At 39.1% G+C, this 14,025-nt stretch overlaps 1 protein-coding gene across 1 annotated transcript; it reads right to left on the bottom strand.

The window, feature by feature from the left end:
• Nucleotides 1–6,737: 6,737 nt before the first annotated feature.
• On the bottom strand, nucleotides 6,738–14,014 carry izumo1 (izumo sperm-oocyte fusion 1). The gene is made up of 11 exons (XM_032579213.1): nucleotides 13,948–14,014; nucleotides 12,177–12,243; nucleotides 11,471–11,682; nucleotides 10,376–10,450; nucleotides 10,146–10,229; nucleotides 10,025–10,045; nucleotides 9,828–9,917; nucleotides 9,441–9,568; nucleotides 9,112–9,262; nucleotides 7,231–7,387; nucleotides 6,738–6,915 (listed from the first exon to the last, which is right to left on the bottom strand). The coding sequence occupies exons 1-11, from the start codon at nucleotides 14,012–14,014 to the stop codon at nucleotides 6,837–6,839; spliced, it is 1,131 nt and encodes a 376-aa protein (XP_032435104.1). The 3' UTR covers nucleotides 6,738–6,836.
• Between the last annotated feature and the right edge of the window lie 11 nt (nucleotides 14,015–14,025).

The raw sequence follows: 14,025 nt of genomic DNA, 5'->3' as shown, positions 1-14,025 counted from the left end.
TATTTTGGTAAATTAACTTAGGAAAACAATTATAGAAATTAAAAATATTATTGTGTTAGCCATTTTCAGAGCATTAATTTAATGGAGCAAGAATGTTTAAAGAAATGTTTTGAAGAATCTGTTCTTGATTAAAGTTATCCCTAATCAGTAAAAGTACTCAGGTGGGATTATAATGATTTTTCTAAACTTGATTTTTGTTTTGATTTACATCCATTTAAAACGATTTTGAATAAAACTTTAAATTCAACGACAAGTAAAAGACCTAGGTAAAATTGGTATATTCTGAAAATGTCTAGATTTGTTAAATTATACATTGACATTATAATTTCTCCAAGTTTAACTCTTTTGAATTTTGTTTAAGGAACGTATGTAAAATGATTTAGACAAAACAACCAGTAAGATCTAGTTTGTTCTATAAAAGTAATTTAAACTGGACTGTTTAATTCACATCGTTATTCATTTTGGTGGTAAATGTAAGCTTTACAACTACATTTTTAAGTTTTTGTGTTTGTTTTGTTTCGTTTGTTTAATCCTATTTTTACAAGATTGGTTTAAGAAAAGATCTGCATTTGTTTGATATTCTGGCAAAACGTTACTTTGGAAACATGTCTTTTGAAGCAAATGATTACAGGGTTTTGTTGTTTTCCATCGGTTAGGAGCTATAGTATATAATAATAGCAACGTACATTGAAGGGATCACATCCACCATTTGATGAGCAGAATTGGACAAACTAGGAGATAAGGTTTCACGTGATGTGTTGCTCATGGTTTTACACACAGACTGCCCTGGAGCTCGGAGCTCCAGGACTCTGGACTCTGTCATACAAGCTGTGTCATGCGAGGCGGGGGTGGGGCTGCTTGGAGAAGCGGCTTCACACTTATTTCGAAGATAACAGCCACAGAGCCACGAGCAGTGGAGGATTCACTCAGACACGGAGTGACTTGAAGATGTTTGTGTTGAATACACAAAATGAATGATGCTTTTGGAAAATCTGAACTCTGCTTTCTCGTTCCAGTTGACAGCTGTTGTTCCGGTGCTGTCTGGATGTGATCTCATTCAAAGTCTGCGTTCTTTGATAAAAGATTAGAGTAATTACCCTGATGGACAATAACAAAGCAAAATTTATTTTTGAATTAAACCATTGTTTGATTATGCTGACACTGATGAAGATGACACTAGAGAATGTTGTACTTATATTTCTGATGCTAATGAAACTCATTTTGATGACAATGTCTGTTTTGAAAAATCTGCAACAGGCCATGTCACAGGATGCAGTTCCCTCATATGGAGAAGTTTTTTTTTTTGGCTCATATCTGGACTATGGTGGAATCTGCTGTTGAAATTAATGATGCCTCTTCTTATTCTTTTCTTGTTTTGTTCTGTGCCTGCGTTCTTTGTTTAACCGTCTCATTACCACAGCGATTTCACCCATGGCGGACCAGATGGCACAGATGTATCCTTTATTAGAGAAAAAATCTAATGTTGACAAAGAATACTCTGATGATGACTCTTCTGACAGGTATCCAGATCCTAATTTTTGGACTGGGTATAACCCCTGAGTGTAAAAATGTTTGCTTTCCAAAAAATCATCTCCCAGTTGAAAATCATTTGAAGTGACTGGTTTTGAAGGGATATGAGAAGTACACCAAATATCTGATAAACAGGGCGGAAATGTTAGGTAAATTGTATTAGTAATTATCAAATATTTGTTGTATCATGTAGCCTTGTAGTTACATTTAGATAATGTTTCTGTGTGTTAAATAACTTTGATTCTATCCTGAGACTTCCTTGGGAAATAGGGGTGACAGCTACTCTCAGCAGATGTTGCCCTGCAGGACTTCCTACAAGACAGAGGTGTTAATTGCTCCCAGCAGAGTTTTACATGCCTGACAATAAACTCTGCTCTGTGCTTTTTTGTGATACAAAGCCGTTGCTTTGAAGCTATGCAAACGGGTCTTATTCAACGCTGTGCCTGGAGAAAGAAAGATTTAGAGTATAGATAACATGTGTCTAGATTAGTGAATGTTATTTAGCGCTGCAACCATGTTTTGACTCCACCCTTTTAGAGTTGCAGCGCCCCGTGTGGCAGGGTTTCCTAAAGATCAATAAAAGAGAGGAACAGACAGATGTGTGGCAGAGCGGTCGGCGGTTTGTAACTGTAAACACATCTCTGTCTGCTCTCCTCGCGAGAAACAAAGAATCTAACTCTCTTGTCTTTCCTGTATTTGTTTAAATTGTCTCTAATAGGTATTTAGACCTGACACCTTCCCACATGATTCTCTCCCACTCAAACCTCTGACTCCAACTTTCTTCATGCTCCCACTTCCCTTTCCCCCGCCGCTGCCTGTTTCTCCTCCGGTAGCGCGACCACTTTGTCATCCCGTCTCCCTGCTGAGGCAGCACTTTCAATCCACTGCAGTGTACACACTCAAGCACACTTTACTACACACTTCATCATGGCTGTCAGGAGAGCAGCTGAGAGTGCACTTACGGTAGCCTCAGCATGCACAGTGGGTTTAAACACAATAGCGTAAGACTGGTGAGATGTTGAAGACTGCTTGGCTGGAAGGTTGTGACGCGAGAGCCTTTGTGTGTGGGTGTCTTTAAGAGTGTTTTCTTTTTTTCACTCCTCTCCCCCATGTCAGCAAGCCCCAACGGAAGCAGCAGCTTCACATCCTGCCACCATCAATGCAAACCTCAACCTCCACACACCCTCACATTGTATTGTCACAACCTCTGTTGTCATAGCTCATAACCCAAACTACCTACACATATTCAAGCCCCTGACAGAAATTTTCCGAAAACTTCTCAGCACCATTTGTGATTTCACAGGTGATTTCCTGGGGCTGGTTACTCATCTAATATCAGTTAATTTCATTTTCAGTTCTTGATATTTCATTATCTCCCCCTTTACATAATGCTGAAAGACTGGTTTAAATTTGTCGTTGGTAATGACTGTTTTTGCAGGAAGCGTGATTTGACACTGACATCAGGAAGCAAATTAACTCAGTAGCATACAAAATATGAAGCACTGTTGCCTTGTAAACACAGTCAAGATCAGAAGAGACACTTCCTCTGAATCAGTTAACGGTCACGATTGGAAATCATGACAGACTTAATATTCACAGTCACATTTGCTGATTTTTTTTTTTTCTCTGAATGAACGTATAAGTAAACAAACATCAACAGAACTCCTGACGACAACATCTGCTGCTTGGTTTTTATCTCCTTTCCCCCACCAGGGGGATTATCTAGGATTATTTGGGTGGCTGGGGCTATTAATCTGAAAAACACTAATCCAGGAGATTTTCCCCATCCCTGATTCTCTTCTTAGATGTCCACGTGGCCACACAGCTCCACTTCATCTGGCTGGGGCAGGAAGAGGAGGTGTCCAAGCTGGGGTCTGAATTGTAATACGCTCTGGTGCAATTACGGTCAAAAAGTTAACTTCTACTTACTCCGCGCACAAATAGCAACTTCAGTGAATTTTAAAAACAACAATTGGGTGAACAATTTTGAAATTTATGGGATTGTTTTTCTTCTACACGGGGTCAAAATTATACCTACACATTAAAATAAATATATTAACCCCTAGTAATATTAGTTGAAATGACCCTTTGCAAGTTGCTGCTCGACACAAAACTTGTATACTGAAATAAGAGAATCGAGCTCCAATTTATAAAAAAATTGTTAATTTGTCACATGTAATCAGATTAGCTTTGGCATACTTATTTGTTTAATAAACAGTGCAGTAAGATATAAATCAGTATTTTGGAGACATTGGTATGATTTCCTCTTAAAAAGATACTGGTCTCTTTTTTAGGACTACAAGTTTGTAATATAATCCATCTAATAAATGTACTTGGATAAACTTATTTAAGGTTTTATTTGCTCTATTTGTCATGAAATGTGGTGAGAGGCGGTGAGGCTGACGCAGAGGACCCAGGTTGAAGTGAAAAAAGATGATTTAATGATGAAAGTCTCAATAATCCAGACAGAACAGGTGAGCAGAGGCAACGACTCACACTGGTAGCAACCGGACTCGGACTGAAGACAACAGACAAAGTAGACAGACTGGAAAGACAAGGACCCGACAAAGACACAGAAACACGGGTGGCATTAAATACACAGAGGGTAATCACGGAACGAGACACACCTGGGAACAATCAAGTAGACAGGACAACACGGAGACTCAAAAGACACAGGAACCCAAAATAAACACAGAAAAATTCAAATCAACACAGAGAAAACCTGTATGACCGGTGTCAGAGTCTGGTCCGCATTGCCAGTCTTATAAGTCGGGCTCGTTTCGGTGAGAGTTGGACTCCGCCAGGGCTGCCCTTTGTCACTGATTCTGTTCATCACTTTCATGGACAGAATTTCTAGGCGCAGCCAAGGTGTTGAGGGGATCCGTTTTGGTGGCCTTAGGATCTCATCTCTGCTTTTCGCAGACGATGTGGTCCTTTTGGCTTCATCAGGTCGTGATCTGCAGCTCTCGCTGGAGCGGCTCGCAGCCGAGTGTGAAGCGGCCGGGATGAGGATCAGTGCCTCCAAATCCGAGGCCATGGTCTTGAGGTAGAGTGCCTTCTCCGGGTCAGGGGGGGTGTCCTGCCCCAAGTGGAGGAGTTCAAGTATCTCGGGATCTTGTTCACGAATGAGAGAAGAAGGGAGCGGGAGATCGACAGGCGGATTGGTGCAGCGTCTGCCGTCAAGAGGGAGCTGTACCAGTCCGCCGTGGTGAAGAGAGAGCTGAGTCAAAAAGCGAAGCTCTCGATTTACCGGTCGATCTACGTTCCCACCCTTATCTATGGTCATGAGTTTTGGGTCATGACCGAAAGAACGAGATCGCGGATACAAGCGGCCGAAATGGGTTTTCTCTGTAGGGTGGCTGGGCTCTCCCTTACAGATAGGGTGAGAAGCTCAGTCATCCGGGAGGGACTCAGAGTAGAGCCGCTGCTCCTTCACATCGAGAGGAGCCAGTTGAGGTGGCTCGGGCATCTGGTCAGGATGCCTCCTGGACGCCTCCCTGGTGAGGTTTTCCGGGCACGTCCCACCGGGAGGAGGCCCCGGGGAAGACCCAGGACACGCTGGAGGGACTATGTCTCTCGGCTGGCCTGGGAACGCCTCGGGATTCCCCCGGAAGAGCTAGAAGAAGTGGCCGGGAAGAGGGAAGTCTGGGCCTCCCTTCTGAAGCTGCTACCCCCACGACCCGACCTCGGATAAGCGGAAGAAGATGGATGGATGGACAGAGAAAACCAAATCCTTGCACTATTGACCTTTATTTTAGAGTGGGAATTCCCAAAGGTCATCAGGTCGCGACTCAAACCTGTGACTGCCTCGTTGAGGACTAAGGCCTCCGTACACGAGTCTTGCTTTACCCCTACGCCACCACAGCATAAACTTAAGTTGATTATTTGTGACCAGTTAATGCATTATATGATCACCTGTTTTCTGTTTTCAGTGTAGTCATCATCAGTTTCCTGGTAAACATCTGTCTGAATTTCCTCCTTTTGGGGAAACAGAAGGACTCGTATAATTTGAATGATTTGCTTGGATGGATTTGGCTTTTATACATAGTCCACACGCTTTCTGTAGAACTGAAAGTTATTCCAGGAGCTTAATGTTGGGCTGCTTTATCAATTCTTAAAGCAGTTTTGATATGTTTGAATGCTTTTGTCCTTCTGGAACATCCAACTGTGTCAAAGCTACACCGTATTATTGATTTAAACTAAAGTTAATGAATTTTAGAAGTTATTCAGTCTTCATTACCAAACCCACAGCATGACGCTTCCAACACCTGGCTTGACAGATGGCATTTTGTTCTTACGTTTGTAAGCTTCAATGTAAAATTGTAAGATTTGTAGGTTATCTTTATTATTCACATATACTTTGAACATTACAGAATTACAACTGGTAGATCCTATTAGTGTGATTTAATGCAAAACAGTCCCAAAGTCCTATGCTGCCACTACTGTGCTTTGGTCACTCTTAGTGCATTTTAATGTCAAACTTGGTTAGCTCTGGACATTAACACTGGTGTCTTTAGATCTTTTAGTTTATGACAGACTTTAGCTTTGTTGGTTTCTGAGTTGTTCCTGACTAATTTCATATGGATCACTGTTTGGGTCATGTTGAAACTTGACCATAGAAGGTTTTTTAATTGCACAATAACCCAAAAGTGCACATCAAAAGTGGTTTTGGGGTCAGTAACGGAGACTGACATTATTTTTCTGGGATAGTCCCTCAAATCACTGACCTTAAATTATTTGAAAATGTGTTTTATATGCATATGATCCAGGGTGCCAGGAAACAAAACAATAATAACCCTCCCACCCCCTGAAATATGCCAGGAGTTTGTTGATGGTCGCTGTATTTAAAATTTGTGGATTATAGAAGGTCCTCTACAAAATCAAATTGACTCACCTAATTCTTGTTTTTAAAAATAACTGAAGTTATTTGTTGAAGACTCATACCACCTTCAAAAATAGAGTTTAAAATAAATCACCAAAGGCCCAAATTAGTACGTTATTTATGCAGATCATATGTGAATGTAAGTGTCTGAATGCAGCTGAAATAACTCTGTGTTGAGCAATTTCTGCTTTTGTTCCTCTGCCAACTTTCTGTCATATGAGCTTACACCTGATCCAAATAAAAGCAAGATCTACAACTCTCGAGTGACTTATCTTTTTTCCATACCACCTATACGAACTTTCACATCATTTCTAGACATGACTTGACACTTCATGCTGGAAAATTTATTTGATCATGGCGTAAAATCTAGAAACGGAAGTGAGGAAACCTTTCCTGTCCTGTGAAAGTGTAATTACTGTATACATCATGCTGTGGCCTTTGTGTGTTTGTCATTCTTTTTGATCCTCAAGTCTTTGACTTCTTTCTGCCGATTCATCATCATCCTACAGAAAGGATAACAGAGAAAGTCCTTTTTAAGGGAAAAATGTTTTTTTGAAAAACATGCTTGTGGTTTTTAATATTAATATAACTTACTGGAAGAAGTAAAGATATTTTTTCAAATAACAAAAGTCGACTGACTCAGTTCAGTTGTGTTCACTCAGCCTAATAAATCAGGATTTAGTAATAAAAGCTAAGCTCATAGCTGGCTCTACTTCACGTTACATGATTTAGTCTGTCATTCATGTTGCTTGGTATCATATCTTTTCACCTACACCCTTCCTGGGAACCCTGCCCACTCATCCACCCAGGTCTCTCACCTCAGGAGAACTATGAGGCCTACGCTCGCTGCCAGACTCAGTGTTGTAACCACGACAATGAGAGGCACAAGCCGGTTCTCTGTAGGAGAGTAGACGCCATGAGCCAGTGGGGGCAGAGTGACGAAGGGTTGGAGGGTCTGAAGAGGCAAAGGCTCGACTGTGAAGGAGGAGGAAAATGAACACAGACGTGAGTCAGTGTCTGTGTTACAAGCCAGGGACTGTTAACACCAAGCATTTTGTTCAGATTAAAGTCACTAAACAGACACATCGCTAAACACCTCACTTTTTATAGGTCATCAATACATGTTAGTACAAAACACAGGAGAATAAAATGAGTTATCAGGACGCCATCCTCTAACTCCATCTAGAGTTAACCCCAAAACCTCAAAAGGTTTAAATTATTTTGGTTCTTCTGACTGGAAGTAATGTTAACATTTTGGATTTGTTGCCCAGTTGCCCGGACTGAGAGATAATCTGTAGCAAGAGTAAGGGAAGCTTTCCAACCTTAAATAGAACCAACCAAAAAGATAAATATGAGGCTGCTGTGGTGGCACAGTGGTAGAGCACAACCCACGTATGGAGGCGTTAGTTCTCGACGTGGTTGGAGTCCCGGCATGATGACCTTTGCTACATGTCTCCCCCCTCTCTCTTTACCTTTTTTTCTGTCCGACCACTCTCAAATATAAGCCGATTGAGCCAAAAAACATTTTAAAAAAGATAAAAACGAGTGGAAACATGCAAAAATCTAACCAGGACATGAACTTAAGGATTTTTTATTACATAGTTTTAAGATCCTTTGTAGTTTTGTTCTGTACTTTAGTATTTGGTATGTACTCTAATTCTGCTAAGAGTCGTAGTCATTAGCAGAGTTGGGCAGTAGTTCCATTTATTTGAGTAACCTTTTGTGAAACCCCCCCCAAACTTTTAGGTGTATTTTTACTGTAGTGTACTTTTTACTTTAAGTTGAGTAATTTTATTTTGAAGTATTGCTAGTGGATACTCTACCCACTGTGAGTATCTTCACTGTCTGAACAAGCTTGTTTTAACAAAAACATTTTTTACCAGAGACAAATTTTTTTTAAAGTTAGATAAATTTTAAATTGGAAGAAATTTTCTTTTTCCTCATTTTGTTGTTTGTAATTATATTATTCATATGAATTATTTTCATCTGAATATCTGTGGAAAATGCCCAAATTTCCACATAACTTTATATTTTGATCCATTTAATGATGCAGTTTTTAAATATTAAATGACTGATGTTTTGATAATTTACTCAGTACTTTAGTAACCTTTTTACCAAATGCTTTTTTACTCTTACTTGAGTAATTTATTGGACAGTTAATTTTTAGCCAACACTACTTCAGCATATTTTTACTTGGGTAAAAATATGTTGCTACTCTAACTTGTGTACAGTTTTTAGCTACTCTACCCACTTCTACTTGATAATTACATTTTCTTGATCTCAGTTCCTGATTTTCTGTTTCTTTGTTAGTTTTTAGCTCACTATCTGTATCTGTAGTGTTGGAGTTTCTGTACTTTTATATCTCTACTATTGTCCACTAAGTGTCGGTACATCTACCAATTAACTTCTTTCCATGTTTAATCTGCCTGCTCTCCCAAGCTGCCTGTATAACTCACCTATCCAGCATTCCAGTAATCAAGCTGCCCAGATTAAATCCTACTTCTTGGTTTCTCATTCAGTGCCTGATCGTTCTGATTCCTTGCATATTATTTTGAATTCAACTTGACCTTAATCTAGTTAATTCATTTTAAAGACACATCTTCACCGTGGGTGCACTCACAGTGTTACAGCATAATACACTTTCTGCAAATACCCTGCATTGCATCGACTGTCTGCCATGTAATAAAACCTGACTTCACCTGTGAGCAGGAAAGAGGCTCGATAGTAGACGGCTCCATTTTCATCTTGCAGAGAGCAGCGATATGTTCCTTGTTCATCCAAATGAAGCTGATTCAGGACTATAGACGCGTCTTGTGTCACCACCAAGGGCTGGAAGTCTTTTTCAGTCAGCTGTGTATACATATTTGGAAGTGATTCAGCAAACAGGAAACATGTGGTTTCAAAAAGCTAAATATGGGATAAAACCAGAACATGCACTTGGTTCGGGTTATGAAAAGTTATGTTAAAGTGAAATTTAAAATGCCATGCATGCTTCCTTTTGCAATAACATGTTTCGTCTGTGAGAGACCTTTTTGGCATCTGTCTCTCCAATAGCCCTGGAGTAGTGGTACTCTGGTTTTCCCAGAAGGAAACGATGCCATGGAAGGAAGCAGTTCAATACCGCTTGGCCTTCCTCCTCTGCCTGCACCGGATGCACTGGAAAAAAATGAGATGAGGGCAGAACAGGAGCTTTTTTATTCATTTGCATCCGGATTACCTCTGTAATCTTCTTCATTAGCACTGCACATGGACATGCAGCAGCATTTTGCTCAAGAACACATTTCCACACCCGTGACATGTTTTAATGCACTCGCAAGAATGATGCGCTCCTACCTCATAGGTAGGACTCCCATCCATTCCTCAGCCCTCTCATTAACAACATATAAATACTGAGCTACAAAAAATAAAAGTATACCATCACAGTCCAGCTGGTCTGACAGAGCTGGACAGATGTACGTCTTGTACTTGCAAGAGATACAATCCATTACTCTTCTATTGAGAAGCCCTGTAAGCCACACATGCATGCACACGTGTTCAGTTAGCATGCACCAACTCAACACGATTTGCACAGGCCGAAGCAACACAGGTGGCGGGATCAGAGAACAAACGTACCACACTTGTTGGGGCAAAGCTCTGAAGGAAAAAGAAACAGACAAATGCTAATAACTAATGCAGAGCACTGACTTGCACAAAGTGGTACCAGGCAGAACTTGCTACTATTCAAGTTGATTACCTTTAGGGATGAAAGCTTCCAAGTGTTTCTCTAAGATCTTCCTGCCTTTCTCCATGATCTGAATGGCTTCATATTTTAGAGGCTCTTTGAAAACAGAGACAGGATGCACTGATGTTAGATTTAATGCAAAGATATGAGTAATATCTGAGCTCATCACTTTACTTTGCATCCAGAAACTTACTCACTAATTTTAAGTAACAGTTTCCCTCTCACTTATCTTTAAATCTCACCAATATGAGGAGCATTCAAGAAGCGGTGAAATTCACTCTGGTACTCAGTTTTGGCTCTGTACAACGTGGTTGGATCTAAGCAGTTACCAAAAAAACAAAAATCTTGGTGATATTTTAGAACATCACAATAATAAGAAACAAGCAATCACAAATTGCTATCAACACTCACTTTTAGTAAAAATACTTGGAATTTGTAGTTGAAAAGTCTCTCCCACTTGATAATTGTGGTTTTTTTTCTGTGTTGGAAAGTACTGTACTTTGACTCAAAACTACCTCCAAGTACAAGTGCTTGACTTGAGTTTTTCTTTTCTTTTCTGGGACCAGTAATGTATCTCATCTGACACATGAAGAAAGACTAATCCCAGTGTTTCCATGAACAGGAGTGCATTCACATCAGAAAAAGTTTCAATTTATTATTTTATTTTAAGCTACGCTGTTAGCGCTATGCTAACAGTAGTTTCCAACAGTAACAGTCTGTGCTTGTCAAACACAGGACTACCACAATGTGTTGACGTATAATAGGGATATCGCCACTCTTAATGTTTTCTTTTTCGGGCCATTAGTGCAATTAATAGCATTTTTTTCTACACGTAAATGTCCCAAGCCGGAACATTTGGTATTGTGTTTCTGGTATTCCTGTAAATCTGACACCTGCAAACGACAGTGATGGTAATTACGAAGTAATAATTCTGTGAAGTGGGAGAGAGGCGTGCTGCAGCGGCTGTGGCTGTTCGAATCCAGGCGTGATAACCTTTGCCGCATGTCTTCCCTTCTCTCATTACCCACCTTCCTGTCTGAACACTCTCAAATAAAGGCCACCAGAGCCAATAAAACCTTAATAAAACAAGAAGTGTGTGAGAGAGAAGAAGGACAAGGACTCATTCTAGAAAATTGGCTTGTTTAATTTAAGTGAACCTGACAAAATGAGTAAGCAGTAAGTTGCTGTAGATATTTAGTCATTCTTAGCAGGCTTAAATTTGTATCAAGCAGTCCACACAAGTAAAAAAAATATAGTTAACACAACGCATGACAAATACGTTAGAGGAGTAAGGTGAACTAAATAGATTTTACAGTGTTCAGGCATTATAGTCTCACCAATGACTCCCTTTCGACTCTGACTTGTTTCCCTGTATGTCACATAGGCTTGGTCGGAAATCATTTGGAAAATAATTTGGTCTTCCACGGAGGGAGCAGACAGGATGAAGTCCTCGTGCATGGTGCTGATGGAGCGGTCACACTGCAGACAGGCCCCAGCTGTAACGATGCGGCGGAACAGAAGCACCACAATCAGCAGCATCTCCCTGCGGCTCTATGAACCAGAATGAATGTGTTTAGCAGATCTGAATATTTTATAGCAGAATTATCAAATAATATTGCTTTAAAGATGCAAACACCTCTGCAATGTTGCTGGACTTCTGCTTCTGATTTTTAAGTACAGGTCAGTCTGTCTGATTGTCAGAAAAAATGTACAGAGATAGAGCTGTCGTCAAAAGAGTTCATCACAAGGACAAATATTATTTCAATGCTGCTTTCTTTAAAACATTGGTTTGAATAGTTTGTTTTTTAGGGTTAAATTACTTTGCATCATCTGCCCTCAACGGTATCTAAAACTAGAAATGGGTGCAAAACATTACATTTATTTTGGTTTTCTCCAATTCGCTTAAAGTGTAAATTTTGTATATAGGCTTAAATATATACAAATATTCTCTCTGATCTTAAGTGAAGCGTACATCTCTAGGTTCTTTAGGATGTCCTATTGTAGGCTGCAGAGCATCCACAAACTTTTTGTATCCATTTTTACCAGTTGCTCTCAGTTGTATAACTGTCTTGATGGGGCGGGTGTGTTTTTTGCTGTTTAATCAGTTCACCTGGAATACTAAAGCACTTTAACTCATTTGAAGGCCAAAACGTTGTACACAAACAAGTATCATTACCATGCTGTTAATGAAGACGATATTTAAAAAAATAAATCAACCATATGAAAAATCTTGTTTCAACTACTGATGAAACAAGAACTAGTTGACTGTATCTGTCTCATGACTCAGTGGTTAGTTTCGGTTCTGGCTTGATTATTTTTGTTCTGTATTCTACATCTGGCATTTCTCACAATGACTCTGCAGTCCTCTGTTGATTCGCTACATCGCTTTTTTGTTGTTGTCCCATTTTAGTTTATTGAGTCTGTGTAGACTCCTACAATAACTTTTCCAAAATATAATGTAAATCTCTAAAATAAGTAATACATAAGTAAATAATACAAATACTGAAAGGCTCGAAAGTTTTCCCTCTGTTGGTACTGCTGGTGCTGCTCCACATTTAACATAACAGAAACATCAACATAATTTCTACAGTGCCATGCAGAAATATTTATACTATACAGTGTATATGTAAAGTGTTTACAGCATATCACTTTTCCACATTTTGTAATGTTACGACTCTATTCCAAATTGTATTAAACTCAGCTTGACCAAGCGTGAAAAGAACAAATAAACAAGATATTCTCTAAGCATGGAAAGCTGGTTGAGAACACAAAAAATTGTATTGTCATGTGGAAGAATGTGGAAAAGTTCAATAGGTCAGACTACTTCTGAAAGGCTCTGCAACGTGTTTAATCAAAGCCAGATTTAGTCAGAGAACAGTAACCTCATCTGTATGTAGCTTGTTGCTGTCACCCAGTGGCAGAAAATGACACAGCATTACTCACTTCGCCTGATCTACTGATGTTACCTCTTTATTCATTCAGGGTGCTGCTTGGCTAAATTACAGAAGTGACTAGTAACTTATCATCACTTTTACTTGAGTAACGTTGTAGGAAAACTTTTAGTACTACCACTGCATCAATATTTTCATTTTTACTTGAGTTATAATATTATGAAGCATCTCTCTTACTTTTCTGAATACTCTGTTTAAGTTCAGGGAATGAAGAACAAAACATTTTAACCAAAAATGCATACGACACACATCTGCAGCTTATATTAAAGTGACATAGTGTTTGTACATATATTCTGTTGTTCTAATGTTGTTTTCTATCTGCTGAGCCATTTGGAGATAGTGAATATACTGTAAACACCATAAGTCATACATTGAAGTACGGTGTAACATACTTATCTAATGTACTGCAATGTTTTACTTTTAATATAAAAATGCTTAGAAATGTATTTCTCTTGTTTTAATTTATTATTTTGTAAATATAGGCATGCATTTCGTTTTTAAAATACCCGAATTTTCAAATATCTATTTTTTTTGTCAGTCTGTGTCTATCATTCTAAAAATACTACGTCAAATGTTATGATTAGGCAGTGGCCTTTTAATTAAATACGTTTTTACTCTAACTTGAGTAAGTTCTTGGACGGGTACGTTTTACTTTAACTTGATCAAATATAGGTTAAAGAAGGAAGTTGAGGATAATTTTTAGCTACTCTACCCCCCCACCCCCAAGGTAACTGTTTTTTTATCGCACAGAAACAACAAACTAGTTCTTTTTAAAAACCGTAATAACAACAAAAATTAAATTAGTATAAGCAGAAAACTAAAATTATAAATCCTCAATAGTCTTCGCAATCTTACCACCTTACCTTTAGCAGCAAATAGATACTCAGTGTTTCCTATGACAACGAATATTTGAAGGTAACTGACATACATTTTGCATTTTT

This window comes from Xiphophorus hellerii, chromosome 12 (genome assembly GCF_003331165.1).
Source record: "Xiphophorus hellerii strain 12219 chromosome 12, Xiphophorus_hellerii-4.1, whole genome shotgun sequence".
In the NCBI taxonomy this organism is placed as follows: Eukaryota; Metazoa; Chordata; class Actinopteri; order Cyprinodontiformes; family Poeciliidae; genus Xiphophorus; species Xiphophorus hellerii.
Note: the sequence above shows the minus strand (reverse complement) of the source record. Positions and strands in the feature narration are given on the sequence as shown.

Bases quoted from the DNA above. Each gene is read 5' to 3' on its own strand.
- izumo1 (XM_032579213.1), bottom strand. From the start codon at position 14,014: ATGTATGTCAGTTACCTTCAAATATTCGTTGTCATAGGAAACACTGAG. The intron at 10,451-11,470 runs GTGAGACTATAA...GTAACTGCTTAG, and splicing joins GAGTCGAAAGGGAGTCATTG to ATCCAACCACGTTGTACAGA. The intron at 10,046-10,145 runs GTAATCAACTTG...TTTTTCCTTCAG, and splicing joins GGAAGCTTTCATCCCTAAAG to AGCTTTGCCCCAACAAGTGT.